The sequence below is a fragment of the Drosophila montana genome, unplaced genomic scaffold (genome assembly GCF_035044405.1).
Source record: "Drosophila montana isolate Dmon_TW-CO22-7 unplaced genomic scaffold, ASM3504440v1 contig_446_1, whole genome shotgun sequence".
Classification (NCBI taxonomy): Eukaryota; Metazoa; Arthropoda; class Insecta; order Diptera; family Drosophilidae; genus Drosophila; species Drosophila montana.
The window spans coordinates 58,119-72,710 of NW_026998780.1; the positions used below are offsets into that span (position 1 = coordinate 58,119).

Below are 14,592 nucleotides of genomic sequence, written 5' to 3' on the forward strand. Positions count from 1 at the left end.
CTAAAAGGCCATGCAAGAAACTTGATAAGCAATGAGCAAACTATCGCTCAAATCATTGCAAAATTATCAAGCACGGTAAAAGGCGAATCAGTCGAAGTATTGTCAGCCAAACTACTCAACTTGCAACAAAAGAACAAAACTGCCAACCAGTACACCCAAGAGGTTGAGCAGTTAACAAAAGCTTTAGAAGGAGCTTTTATAAACGATGGTTTAACACCAGAATTGGCTAATAAATATAGCACAATCCAAGCTGTAAAGGCAATGACCAAGAACTGCTCTATAGATAAGGTAAAACTTATCATGCAGGCAGGCACATTCAGTAACATGAATGATGCTATCTCAAAATTTGTAAATAGTTGCACAGAAGCAACTGGGCAGTCTAACAGTATCTTATTCTGCCAGAATTACTCTCAGCGCGGCGGAAACCGCGGTCGAGGTAACTACAGAGGAAGGGCAACCGGCTCATATGGTAACAACTCATACGGCCGTGGCTACTACCGCGGTGGTAATAACAACCGCGGTGGTAATAATAATAATAACAGAGGCCGTGGAGGATCTAGAGGTTATAATCATAACAACAATAACAATAGAAACAATGTTAGGGTAGCCCAAAATACTTCGGGAAACTCGCAGACACCTCCAGATACTCAGGGTTAAACAGTAAAATATATACTGTTAACTTAAGTCTCAACAATTTCGTATCATTCAAAAATGTTGCAACAAATAAAAAGATAACATTTTTGATTGATACAGGTGCAGATATTTCAATTATAAAAGAAAATTCTGATGTCTTTCATGACATCCAAATCAATAGAATTATAGACATTAGAGGCATAGGAGAAGGAGTAATAAACTCCAAAGGACTAGTCTCAATCGAACTACAAACAGACAAATACATTATTCCATACAAATTTCATCTACTTCATCCAGATTTCGCAATCCCTTGCGATGGAATAATAGGATTAGATTTCATAAAAAAATTTAATTGCCAATTAGATTACAATAGTTCCGAGGATTGGTTTATAATCAGACCGCAAAACCTAACGTATCCTATCTATGTTCCAATAACATTTAGTTCTGGTACTAATTCAACACTGCTACCAGCAAGATCCCAAGTGATACGCAAAATAGAGTTGTCTTCAGCAGAAGAAAGCATTTTAATTCCCAATCAGGAAATTATACCGGGTGTTTATGTTGCAAATACGATTGCTACAGCCCAAAATACTTTTGTCCGATTTTTAAATACCACAGATAAATGCCAAATAGTAGGCATTAATAACATAAAATTTGAATCACTTTCGAACTACGATGTAGTTCAAAATCTAAAAGACAATAGAACAGAGTCTGTAATTAATAAATTAAAGAAAAATTTTCCAACCTTGTTTAAGAAACAACTTGAAGAAATATGCACCCAGTATAGTGATGTGTTCGGACTTGAATCCGAACCAATTACAACAAACAATTTCTATAAGCAAAGATTGAGACTTAAGGATGATGAACCAGTATATGTAAAAAATTATCGATGTCCGCATAGCCAAATAGAAGAAATCCAGCATCAAGTTGGAAAGTTAATTGAACAAAATATTGTTGAACCGTCTGTTTCACCTTATAATAGCCCACTCTTATTAGTCCCAAAGAAATCTCTTCCGGGCTCTAAAGAGAAAAAATGGCGATTAGTAATTGACTATCGCCAAATAAATAAAAAATTGCTGTCAGATAAATTTCCACTCCCCAGAATTGACGATATTCTTGATCAATTGGGTAGAGCTAAATATTTTTCATGCCTTGACTTAATGTCAGGTTTCCACCAAATTGAGCTTGAGGAAAGTTCAAGAAATATAACGTCTTTTTCAACAAGCAATGGTTCATATCGCTTCACGCGATTACCATTTGGTTTAAAAATAGCGCCTAATTCATTTCAGAGAATGATGACAATAGCATTCTCAGGCCTAGAGCCTTCACAAGCATTCCTTTACATGGATGATTTAATCGTTATTGGTTGTTCTGAACGACATATGATTAAAAACTTAACAGATGTTTTCAAACTTTGTAGAAAACACAATCTGAAATTACATCCAGAAAAATGTTCATTTTTCATGCACGAGGTGACGTTTTTAGGTCACAGATGCACAGATAAAGGAATCTTACCAGACGATAAAAAATTTGATGTTATCAATAACTATCCAGTCCCTACGGACGCAGACAGCGCTAGAAGATTCGTTGCATTTTGCAATTATTATAGACGATTTATAAAAAACTTTGCCGAATATTCACGGCACATAACAAGATTATGTAAAAAGAATGTCCCATTTGAATGGACAACAGAATGTGAAAAGGCATTCCAGTACCTAAAAAATCAACTTGTTCAACCAAATTTATTACAGTACCCAGATTTTAGCAAAGAATTTTGCATAATCACGGATGCAAGCAAGCAAGCATGTGGAGCAGTTTTAACTCAAAACTATAATGGACTCCAACTCCCAGTAGCATATGCATCCAGAGCATTCACTAAAGGTGAAAGCAACAAAAGTACTACAGAACAAGAACTAGCAGCAATACATTGGGCAATAACACATTTTCGACCATATATATATGGCAAACATTTTACAGTAAGAACTGATCACAGACCTTTAACATATTTATTTCTATAAACCCAAGTTCAAAATTAACACGCATGCGACTCGAATTAGAAGAATATGATTTTACAGTAGAGTATCTGAGAGGGAAAGATAATTTCGTGGCAGACGCCCTGTCAAGGATAACAATATCCGACTTAATAGACATGAATAGAAAAGTCCTGAAAGTCACTACCAGGCACCAAAGTAGACAAAACAATTTCTGCGCAGAAAATAAACAAGAACTATTGCCAAAGCAAAGTCTTGAAAAAGCTTCTAAGCCCAACGTATACGAAGTCATCACAAATGACGAGGTACGAAAAGTAGTGACCTTGCGAATAACAGATTCGACATGTTTATTGAAACATGGAAAAACAGTTGTAGCAAGAATTAATGTTAGCGATTTGTACTCCAATGGAATTCTCGACTTAGGTCAGTTTTTCCAAAGGCTTGAATGGCAAGCCGGTGTATCTAAAATCAGCCAACTAAAAGTGGCACCGAGCGAAAAGATCTTTGAATCAATTTCAACAGATACTTTCAAACACATGGGCAATAAAAATTTAAAATCATTAAGAGTAGCGCTACTCAAGCCGGTGACCCAAATAAATAATGAACAAGAAAAAGAAGCTATATTGTCTACATTCCATGCACGATCTCAGGCATAAATAAAACGATATCAAAAATAAAGAGACAATATTATTGGAAAAACATGACTAAACATGTAAAAGAGTACATAAATAAATGTCCAAAATGCCTAACGTCGAAAACGACGAAACATACAAGATCACCTATGATAATAACCGAAACTCCACAATATGCTTTTGACAGAGTGATAGTAGACACAATTGGTCCACTACCACGTTCGGAAAAGGGGAATGAATACGCAATCACTTTAATATGTGATTTGACAAAGTATTTAGTAGCAATTCCTGTTGCAAACAAAAGTGCAACAACTGTCGCAAAAGCCATATTCGAATCTTTTATTCTGAAGTACGGTCCAATGAAGACGTTCATTACGGACATGGGAACAGAATACAAAAATTCCATTATAACTGACTTGTGCAAATATCTAAAAATAGACAACATAACGTCTACAGCACACCACCACCAGACATTAGGTACCGTTGAAAGAAGTCATAGGACATTCAATGAGTACATTCGTTCATATATATCAGTAGATAAAACTGACTGGGACGTATGGTTACAGTATTTCGTGTATTGTTTTAACACAACACCATCAGTAACTCATAATTATTGTCCATATGAACTAGTATTTGGTAGACAAAATAACTTACCAATACAATTTAATAGCGTAAATACCATAGAACCTATATATAATATAGAAGATTATTCAAAAGAAGTTAAGTTTAGACTAGAAAACGCGTATAAGAGAGCTCGAATACTTTTAGAAAAAAATAAAATTAAGCAAAAAGAAATAAATGATAAGAAAGTATTAGATTTTAAAATAGAAATAGGAGACCAAGTTTACTTAAAAAACGAAACAGGTCATAAATTAGAATCTTCTTATATAGGACCATTTGAGGTCATTAGTATAGAAAACAATAATAATATAATTATAAAGAATAAGAAAAATAGGGAACAAAAAGTACATAAGGATAGGTTAAAAATTTTTAATACATAATCATTTTTGTAGTATGGCCATACAAACACAAAAAAAAAAATATAATAAAAGAAAAATTTATATACACAAAAAAATTATATATATATAACCATATAAATAAAACATTCATTAATTTCAAAAATGTTCCTTTATTCAAATATCAAAAAAAAAAACAACAAACACAAAAAAATTTATACCTTTAATACTTTTGTATTTTTATATTCCAACATTTTTAAATTTCTTGTTATTACCAAAAATTTCAATTTTTATTAAAAACAAAAAAAAAAGAAAACCTCAATAATTAAGTTCATTTAATAACTACACATTCATAATGTTACGTTATTTCTCTAAAAGGGGAGGTGTAGTGCGTATATGCCCGTACAGAATACCCTGTATTCAAATATAAAGTATGCAGCACTTTGTTGCATACAATAACAATAATAACGTAAACAAGCCCAGAGCCACTTTATGTATTGGCTCGGTCTCATATTACGCAGCGCGGTTCACTAGCCTCACTAGCTGACCGTTTATGCTTACGCTGCAGATCCCACGCTCCGTCTGAGCGCATTCCGTGAGCAATATATATGCTCACTAATACAGGCATATGCGAGCTACTCACTCTCCCTCTCTTTGTAGCTGTTAACGAATAACAGCATAAGTATATATGTATATCCATAGGCTAAGCGCACATTATTAAAACTGAATAAAATCATTATTAATATCCAAGCCAACCAGCACTGACGTGCTACTGCAATCATTTGAAAACTGTTATATATATACTTATATTACACATTAATGCCTTTTTAAGATGATCGAAGAAATGCTGGCAATCAGCTGTCCAGTGGAATGTAACATCTTTTTATACCCTGAATCCATTAAAAATGGGTAAAAAGGGTATGATGTATTTGTGCAAATGTATGTAACAGGCAGAAGGAAGCATCTCCGACCCCATAAAGTATATATATTTGTGATCAGCATCAATAGCCGAGTCGATATAGCCATGTCCGTCCGTCTGTCCGCCTGTCCGTCTGTCCGTATGTATGAACGCAAGGATCTCAGAGCCTATAAGAGCTAGAGACTTGAAATTTTAGCTGTAGGTCCTCCTAGTGCCCGCGCAGATCGAGTTTGTTTCCGATATTCGATAACTTGCCCCGTTTCCAAGTAATCGATAAAAGTAATCGATATCGAAATACTGTTTTTTCAGCAAGTTTGGTAAATAATAAAGGATAGAGTCACCAAATTGGACATGTAGCTTTTTAAGTAGTATTCTGATATCAAATAACTTTTATTTTAAAGTTATTGCCACCTACACAACATAGCTATAAATTAAAAAAATAGCTACTACTACCTTCTTCAAGATCGTTTAAGAAACACAAAAGTTATTAAAGAAAACGTGTTTTTGCTGGCCAAAAACTGAACGTCATATGAATCATATATATTCGTCGGGTTAAGTCTCGCATTTCGACAGTATGCGATATCATTTGCGAAAGTTTGGTCTGCAGGCAGGTGTGGAATAGGGGCTCTGCTAGTCGCACTCTCACGACTAGAAGTTTCAATGGGTTTATTTATTAAAGCTAATAAGATCTTTATATTTATTTCCAGGTACTCCACTGATTCAATATTTACAATTGATAAGATGAAGAAAATGCTACATTATTCAAATAAATTGTTATTAAGTTAAATTAATTGAAGTGTAAGGAACTTCCGGTTATTAACCATTTTTGCGGATTTCAACATTTTCCGCAAGGAAATGGGGTCCACCACATCTAGCGTTGGTTATTCAATGGCCACAACTGCTGAGAGTGCAGGTGCTAGCAGTGATCATGGAAACGTACACGTGCTACAGTCGACTAACACTGAAAGTATAGTCTCAACTGGCTCAAATGGAATCAACGCAGGCCCTGACCCAAATTTCATATATAGCGGTGCGCACTATCATCGCGATCAAAGGCGAAAGCGAGTTACGGGTTTTGCGACACTTAAACGCAAATTCATACGCCGTCGACGTTCCTCAAAAGCCTGTGATCACGCGCGTGTTTTACGCGACTTTGTGTCTGACTGGACGCCTCTTGAATTGGCAGCGCTCTGTGAGGAGTTTGAAGCGTTGGCTGCTTTAAGGGATTTATCTGTAAATAAGCGACTGATATTTTGAAGCATCTCTTATTGTTTTTTTATTTTTTATAAACAGGTACAAGCAGAATTAGCACGACCCCCGGCTACTACATACAAACAAGATCTGGCCGCTCTTTACGATTTAAATCTGTGTACGGATTGTGACCTTGTATTTCGTGGAGCCGTTTTTCCTGTTCATCGTTCTATATTATCCTCACGATGTACATATTTTCGAGAGCTGCTTTCTGGCTGTCCTGGATTTGGTGCACGCATATGTCTCGAGCTTCCTACGTCGTCTATTGATGTAAAAATATTTTCTATATTGCTTCGTTATTTGTATACCGGAGATCTTTGTCCGCATGATCCGACCATTAATATCAATTTGTTGCGTCAACTAGGTGATGATTTTGGTACGCCTAACCCTCTCGAACATGATCTTCGTTATTTGTTAGAAACCGGCGATTATGCAGACGCCGCTCTCGTGTTTACAGCAGAGGGCACAAACGAATACTTACGTCAAGATTCGGTTAACTCCGAGTACGGCTTTCGGCCAAAACTTGAGCTTCCCTGTCATAAAGCAATTTTAAGTGCTCGTTCACCTTTCTTCCGTAATCTTATTGCCCGCAGAACGCGGAACATTGACGAGTATGTAGAGCGCTCTATACATGTACCCACACGCATCGTACTTGATGAGACCGTTATACCGAAAAGATACGCGCGTGTGCTACTGCACGCCATATATTTAGATACAGTCGACTTGGCACTCATACTGCGTGGTGCTGGAACCGGATGCTCGACAGGCTCCCTTGGTGAGGTTCACGCGTTAACAAACACTGGTCGTGTACGACCTACAACTCTTGAGGAAGCTATGGAGTTATATCAAATAGGACGGTTTCTAGAACTGGATATCTTAGCTCAGGGCTGTGAGGATTTAATACTTGAATGGTTGTCACTTGATACTTTATCAATGGTCTTGAAATGGGGATGTCAACCACATGGCTCCGCTTGGGTTTTTCGTCAAGCATGCCAGTATTTACGCGAAGAATTTGCCGCAGTTAGCTCCTCACCAGTGCTAAATCAATTAGATAAAGCACAGTTAGTACATATATTACAAAGCAACTTCTTACAAGCATCCGAGTTGGAAGTGTTACAGGCTGTTTTAAAGTGGGGGGAACAGGAGCTTATTCGGCGCATGGAAGATCGCGAGCCAAACCTGTTATCGCATACCGCTCACTCCGTGGCGCGGAAAGGTGTAAGAAAGCGCGATTTAAGTGACGTTGAGTTGCGTGAAATACTTTCGGAACTACTGCCTCTAGTAAGAATGGATCATGTTTTACCACCAAACAGTGAGGTTCTTTGTCAAGCTATACGCCGCGGTCTTGTTAGCACACCGCCATCGCATATGATTGGCGACGAGCGTGAAAATTTACGAATAAATGCTTGGATACGGGGTGGAAAAAATCAAGGTCTATTTGTACGACCACGTCTTTTCATGCCGTATTTTGAGGAAGTAAAGGCCTTATTGGAAGATCGAATGGCCTCGTCTCATCATCAAATTGAGCTCATGCGTATGCGTCGATCCCGACATTTTCCCGACATTCCGGATACCCTTTATATGGTTTCACGCATGAACTCTACTCCAAATAGCAGCTTTGTTTCTGGAGTGACTTGTAGTATTATTGGTGAGAATGGGGATAAACTAGAACCTACCGCTATACCACCACCAGATAGTCATACGCTTGCAGCAATGCGTAAGCGTGAGCATAAGCTTCGTCAATCCCCAATGTGCCAACGAGCATTGCTACTGCCACTGTCATCAAAACATGAAATCGACCGTCAAATTCGCCTTCGTGTCGTTAGAGAGTTCAACCTGCCCGATGAAGTGTCTGATTTGTTAGAAACCTCCCTACTAACTAACCATGGGAGTAGAGATGAGAGAGTTCCACCGAGTACACATACGGAAGAGTGCCTGTTAGAAAACGAAAATCAAAGTCCGCCACCGTCACCGGCAGTTACCGGAAGCGCATGCCAAACAGCCGTAACAGCTCCTTTTTTGTCGACCTCATCAGTGTCATCCGCATGCGGTGCAAATAGTGTACATGATTGCTACAGTCGAAATTTGACTTTTCCACGTCAGCAGCCAAGTAGCCTACTTGGTGTCGCAAGTATTTTGGAAGGCAATCCCGGCTCGGCGCTTCAGTCAAGCTACGCACGTCTATCGACATCAGTTAACCATCGTAATGAATTGCCGGCATTGATCACAGAGGGTGATTATCGATTTCCACATAGCAATGCTCTGAGCATTGTCAGAAGGCGTGAGAGCGGTGCTTGTGGTTTAGACACTGGTAATGGACATCTTTCTGACATGATGCCCGATGTAGCCATGGCTACTGCATCGATGGGTCAACTTCAACTCGGCACAGAAGAAGCCGGTTGCATTAGTAACGTCAGCAGTCGTCCAATTGAAAGCAACAGAGATATGTCAGAAAGTTTACAACTTGATTTAGGAGATGGACCGACTCCGCATGTTATCAGTAGTGCAGCTGGTGTGATAACTATACGAAACTTACAGGTGAATTTTTTTTTTTCAATGTATTATAAAATGCTTGCCAAAATAATTGTACTTTCCTAAACAGCACCAGTTACCAGAAGGCCATTTCCACCACATATTGCAGCGTTCAAATTCGCCATTTGACATTCTGCGACAAGGGCAACACTCGCCTGCTCCACAGGTTCCACCTTCAGGTGCATTAAATTCTGGGCCATCTATGGTTTTTTTAGGGGTTGCAAGTGGCTCCCAACATGGCGCTTGATTTAAGCCCTCCATTCTCAAGAAAATTAATATTAAAATTTTGAAGGAAATATGATATGTCAGCAGAGCGCCAGCATTAAGATGCAAGAAATTTAGCTTACTAAAAATGTACGCCCCTAACAACAATGACTTGTTATTCTACACTTTTGATGTAAGCAAAGCGTATGTACAAAAGAGAAATGAATAATATTAACATAACAATATCTGTCGCAATTAAATGTACACCTAGTTTTTTTTTTATTATATTAATCAAATAAACAACAGCTATGTAAAACATATATAATAAAATAGAATAATTATCTTTAGCTCGCAGAAGTGTTTACAAAAAATTGGAAATAAGTATACCCTAAACTCATTGAAAATGTGTAATAAGTGTTATTGTGAAAATGTACCTGGCAGAAGGAAGCATCTCATTGACTCCATAAAGTATATATATTCTTGGGCAGCATCAATAACAAAGTCGATCTTGCCATGTCCGTCTGTCTGTCCGTCCGTTCGTCCGTATGTATAGACTTGAATTCGACACATAGATCCTCCTAGTACACGCGTAGTACTTGTTTGTTTCCGATAATCGATAACTTGTCCTTTTTTAACTGATAAAATTCGATGTCGAAATCATGTTTTTTTAACAAATCTCTTAGGGTTTTAGAGTTACAGCACTAACTATACAATGCATAGACATGTCAAACAGCGGAATAATCGGATACCGATAAATCGTCTACGACTGAGCCCCATGGGTGTCCATGCTTGTTGTAAGGGTAAGGGTACCTGAACGTTGGAATGTGTGCATAATAACTTTTGGGCCTGCCAAGCACACACTTACTTACATTTCTTTATGGATGGAAGCAATTATGCGTTTGTGTGCGTGTTGGTTGCCTGCCTGCCTGCCCGATGCAAATTTGACCAAATTTGAAGTTTTTGGCATTTCTGAATTTCGAACTCTACACACAGACACACACAAAAATGTGTGCGAATGCGCCGATCAAGGGCTTGTCGTGAGACAGAGATATTTTCATCAATGGGTGGTTAAATTTGGGCGGCAGGCACGGTCTTTTTTTTTGGCATGCCTGCGGTGGGCTTGCGGGCACACAATTGAAGAAAAAATCTCTGGCTCGCGACAAACGCCGCGATCTACTTGTGCGCACATCCACACAACACAAACATATGTATGTTTGTAGATCTCGGGGTTTTTGTGAAGCTATGCAGGGAAAAGGAGATGCACACAAGTGCGCAAATCAATAAGTGAGAGCGAGGCACACTCTGCACATGCATACACACATATGTATGTTTTTGGGATGTAAGGAATTAAAAATTAACATACATATATTATGAAAAGGCATCAGCCGCAGCGACGTTGTGCGCTGATCGAGATGCGGCTTCATACTGAACTTTCGGCTTTCGAGGCCGGCGTTCGGCTGCCACTCTCAGCAGTCTTACTTTGTCTGGGCACACTAAAATGGTCGCGGACACCCATGGGACAATCACCAAACTTGACATATAGCTTCTTGAATAGAATCACTAACCAAACAGCATATAGACTGGACAACCAGTACAAATGCTGGGGACAACCGTTTTCAGTGCGGCTGGTCCAAAGTCGCCTTCGTTTTTGTTCGGGTTCGAGACATGCCCGCATGCTCTCACAGCAAGAGAGTAAGAAGTACACATGAATTGAAAGAGCACTGAGAGTAAGCCTAAGCAGTTTCCTGTAGTGGGACAGCGATGCAGTTATGCAACACAATTCATGTGTTCACGCCGCTGCTGCTGCTGTCGCCGTTGCCGCTTTGACGCTCCCGCCCCATTGGTTGGTGTCGGGTGTCCAGGTTGAATCCCACGGTGGAGCTGTCCTACGGTGGCTCTTAGAAATGCGCTGACTTGGCGCACGTGTCGATTATTGGTCATGCACCTTTGCCGTGATCGTTGTGTTGGGTGCATGAGTACTTCCTCTTAGTATTTGTAATAACTGTTCTTAACTCCTTCCCCTTTAAACGCGGAAGTCCTCGGACGCGATGTAATAGCGTGTTTGGGTAGTGTTGGAGTGTTCTATTGGAATGGCTTCTGGTCGAGTAGCATCCCCGTTAATTTGTTGCGAGGTGCTTCTTTGCTTAATCAGGCGAACGACTACTGCCACTATTAATATGAGCAGTGTGCCTGCGAGCGTAACGTTTACGGTTTTCGTATTGGTGTTGCTGCTTCTAAGGGTTTTCAGCTCTTTTGTGTTGTTAATGTTGATCTTGTTTAACATTTGTAACGACAGAACTTCATCGATGTTTGTTTTTTCCGCCATTAATTGAAGCAGAGGTGGAGTTGCTTCTGCGAACATATTGTTTTCGACACGTACTCGTCTTCTCCAATTCTTTCTGTACATTCTCGAATTGGATAGCGAATGTCCCCTTCAAGTCCATTCTCTCCTTATCGATGCCGATTGTGCCCTTGAAATCGTTAAGCAATCGTACCGGTATAAAGTTCTTCGTGGTCGGGCACATGTTAGCTATTGTACAATCTCCTACCTGGCTTCTCAGCAGATGTGTAATGCATGTGTCGTTGCTTAATTCTATGGGCTTCACAATTTTCTCTAATTCCGAAAATATGTTGTTTGCATTTAACAATTTTAGCAAATTTTAATTTAATTATTCTATTTTTCTTTTTTAACTGCTTTTAATAACATGACCGCACAAATTTCTTTACTTAACAATGGGATGCTTATAATATAGAGTATGCTTTACCGCTAGTTGCTATTTTGATCTTGGAAAATTCTAATAATTCTTCTGCGGTATTGAATAGTATATTTTCGTTTTCTAGGAGGCTTGTTAATTTTTCGATTTCTATTTCAGACAAAATGACAGAATTTATTGTGTTTGTTTTAGCCCAATCGATAGCGTAAATTAAATTATTAAATTCTTTGAAAATATATAGCTTTATTTTAGAATAGTGGCTTTTTCTTCTTTAAACTTTTTGTTTTCTGTTTCGGATTTTATTATATTATTTGCTACTTCGCTTAATTCATTAATTCGTTTGCCTAAGACTCTATTTATAAATAATTGATTATTATTGTTTTCCAATTGTTCGTTCATTGTAGTGATAAGAATTTCGTGGTCATTGTGGTCTGGTGTACAGCCAACCATTTCCATGTTGTGCCCAGTCTATTGCTCTAACTTTTCGTTGGGTTGGTTTGAGCCGTCGTAGGTCAGTTTCGGCCTTTGAACGTTCAAATGCAAGGTACGGGAAAAATGGGTGTGTTCTTTCAATTTCGTTTAATCTGTTCGATAGGTTACGTCAAATACGTGGATAATTTTGTAAGTGCCATTTTGTACGGCTGCAGCGCCTGTTTTTATCGGAATAAGCTGCGAGTGTGAGTAATCTGGGATAGTTGCCAAACCGAAACAGGTCAGCAAGAATAACCTACATATGAAATATAATGTTTTGATATTATTTTTGTGGATTATTCTACCATTTTGTGTTTGATTGTAGTTTTTCTATTTTCTGCTACTTTTTCTTTTTTGTACTTTGGTGTGATTTTTGAGCCTAATCTTTTATCTATTTTGACATATACTGTGTCTCCTGTCTCATACTGTTTTAATTTTATTTTCTTGCTGTTATGATATTGCAGATCTTCATACTTCTTTTTTTCTGATTTTAGTTCTTGTATCTTCTAATTCCTGAGGGTCGCTAGTATGCTGAGTTCCGAAAAAAATATCTATGGATTTTGCGTTAACTGTGGAGTGTACGGATTGGTTGTATAATTCAACGGCTTTGAATATTAGGTCTTCGAAATTTACACATCCGTCATCCTTCTTTACACATCTCATTATTTCGGTCAAAGTTGAATGGAATATTTCAACTTGACCATTGCTTACTGAGGTGGATGACGGTGTCGTGTAGACGGCTGCTTTCAATTGGTTCTCCAATAGGAATTTGATGGATGCGGAATTTAATGACTTCTCGTTGTCCATAACAACTAATTTCGGCATACCAAAGGCGATCATGACCTCACGAGGTGGGTGCTTGATGTCTTCAGCTGCTTTTGATTTCAACATTTTTATTTAAGCGTATTCAGAAAATTTGTCCATGGCGGTTAGGACAATTCTTCTTTCGGTAGTGTACAAATCTATATGAATAAGTTGACCGGGGTAAGAGGGAATGGGTGTCGGTTGCAGCTCGCCTTTTGGCGGTTGCCTATATGTCTATGGTAGGTTGGAAAAGGTATTTTAAACTCATATGATTCTATATTTGAAGTTAATAAAAAAAAGTTGGTTCTTGAAAACGTTTATTAGAACTTCCATGACGGGTATGGGGTTATGTGACGAGCTATCGTCGCTATGTACCGTTGCACTTGTGCTACTTATTTGAGGATCTGGGGGATTTCTGGACAAAGCGACCGCAACTGCGTTTGAAGTTCCTGGTTTGTGTCGAAGTTCTTGATTGTACTCTTCAAGGTAGCTTTTCACCTTCTGAGTTTCCCATTGTGATTCTTGTTGCTAAGAGCGAAAGTTAAAGGCTGATGGTCGGTGAATATTATTACTTTTTAAGTTCCGTATAAATACATGCGCTCTGTAGGGCCCATACGATAGCTAACATTTCCTTCACATTCGTGGCGTAATTTTCTTCCGCTTTGGAAAGTGTACGCGATCTGTAGGTGATAGGCTTACCGTCTTGTTCTAAGACTGCTCCGATAGCGTAGCTTGATGCATCGGTTGTTAAATGAAATTCTCTTTCGAAATTGGGGTAAGCTAGTATCACATCGTTTGAGGTGAGCGTCCTCTTGACTTTATTGATTGCGTCCAGTGCGCTGTTGTCAAATGTCACTTTTACTTTATTAGAGACATTTTTGGAGAGTCTGCCATTTTCTTCCCTATGAAGAGTTGTAAGAGGTTTCGCTAATTTGGCATAATCGCGGATAAATCTCCTATAATAACTCGATAAGCCCAGAAAAGAACGCAAGTCCTTAAGGGTGGTGGGCATGGGGAACTTTTCTTTTGCCTTTACTTTTTCGGAATTGGTTTTTACGCCGTTGGCCGATATGGTAAAACCTAGAAAATCGACTTCGGTTTTGAAAAACTCACATTTGTCGATTTGTATTTTCATATTCGCCTTGCCTAGGGTCGTGAAGATCATTTCTAGGTGTTCGGCGTGATCGTTCTCGGACTGACTAAAGACGATAATATCGTCGATGTAAACGTAGCATATTTTTCCAACGTGTTCCCTTAGAATATCATCTAAGGCCCTCTGGAATATTGATGGGAAATTTTTCAGCCTAAATGGAAGTCTGGTAATCTCATATTTACCTCCGTTTACTGCAAATGCTGTTTTTTCTATATCTCTCTCCTTGAGTGGAATTTGATGAAAACCTCTTTTTAGATCGAGCACAGAGAAATATTTGTTCTCGCCCAATTGTGCGATTATTTCTCCGATTTCAGGGATCGGATACCGATCCG

At 38.6% G+C, this 14,592-nt stretch overlaps 1 protein-coding gene across 4 annotated transcripts in view; it reads left to right on the forward strand.

The window, feature by feature from the left end:
- The window catches only part of LOC135439569 (BTB/POZ domain-containing protein 7), a 58,634-nt gene extending 49,201 nt beyond the window's left edge, over window positions 1–9,433 (forward strand). For all 4 annotated transcript variants that reach the window (XM_064698310.1, XM_064698313.1, XM_064698311.1 and 1 more), the window contains 3 exons: window positions 5,839–6,364; window positions 6,425–8,920; window positions 8,985–9,433. In XM_064698310.1, the coding sequence (XP_064554380.1) occupies window positions 5,987–6,364; window positions 6,425–8,920; window positions 8,985–9,161 (3,051 nt within the window). In that variant the 5' untranslated portion in view covers window positions 5,839–5,986 and the 3' untranslated portion in view covers window positions 9,162–9,433. The remainder of the gene's footprint in view (window positions 1–5,838; window positions 6,365–6,424; window positions 8,921–8,984) is intronic.
- The last annotated feature ends 5,159 nt before the right edge of the window (window positions 9,434–14,592 follow it).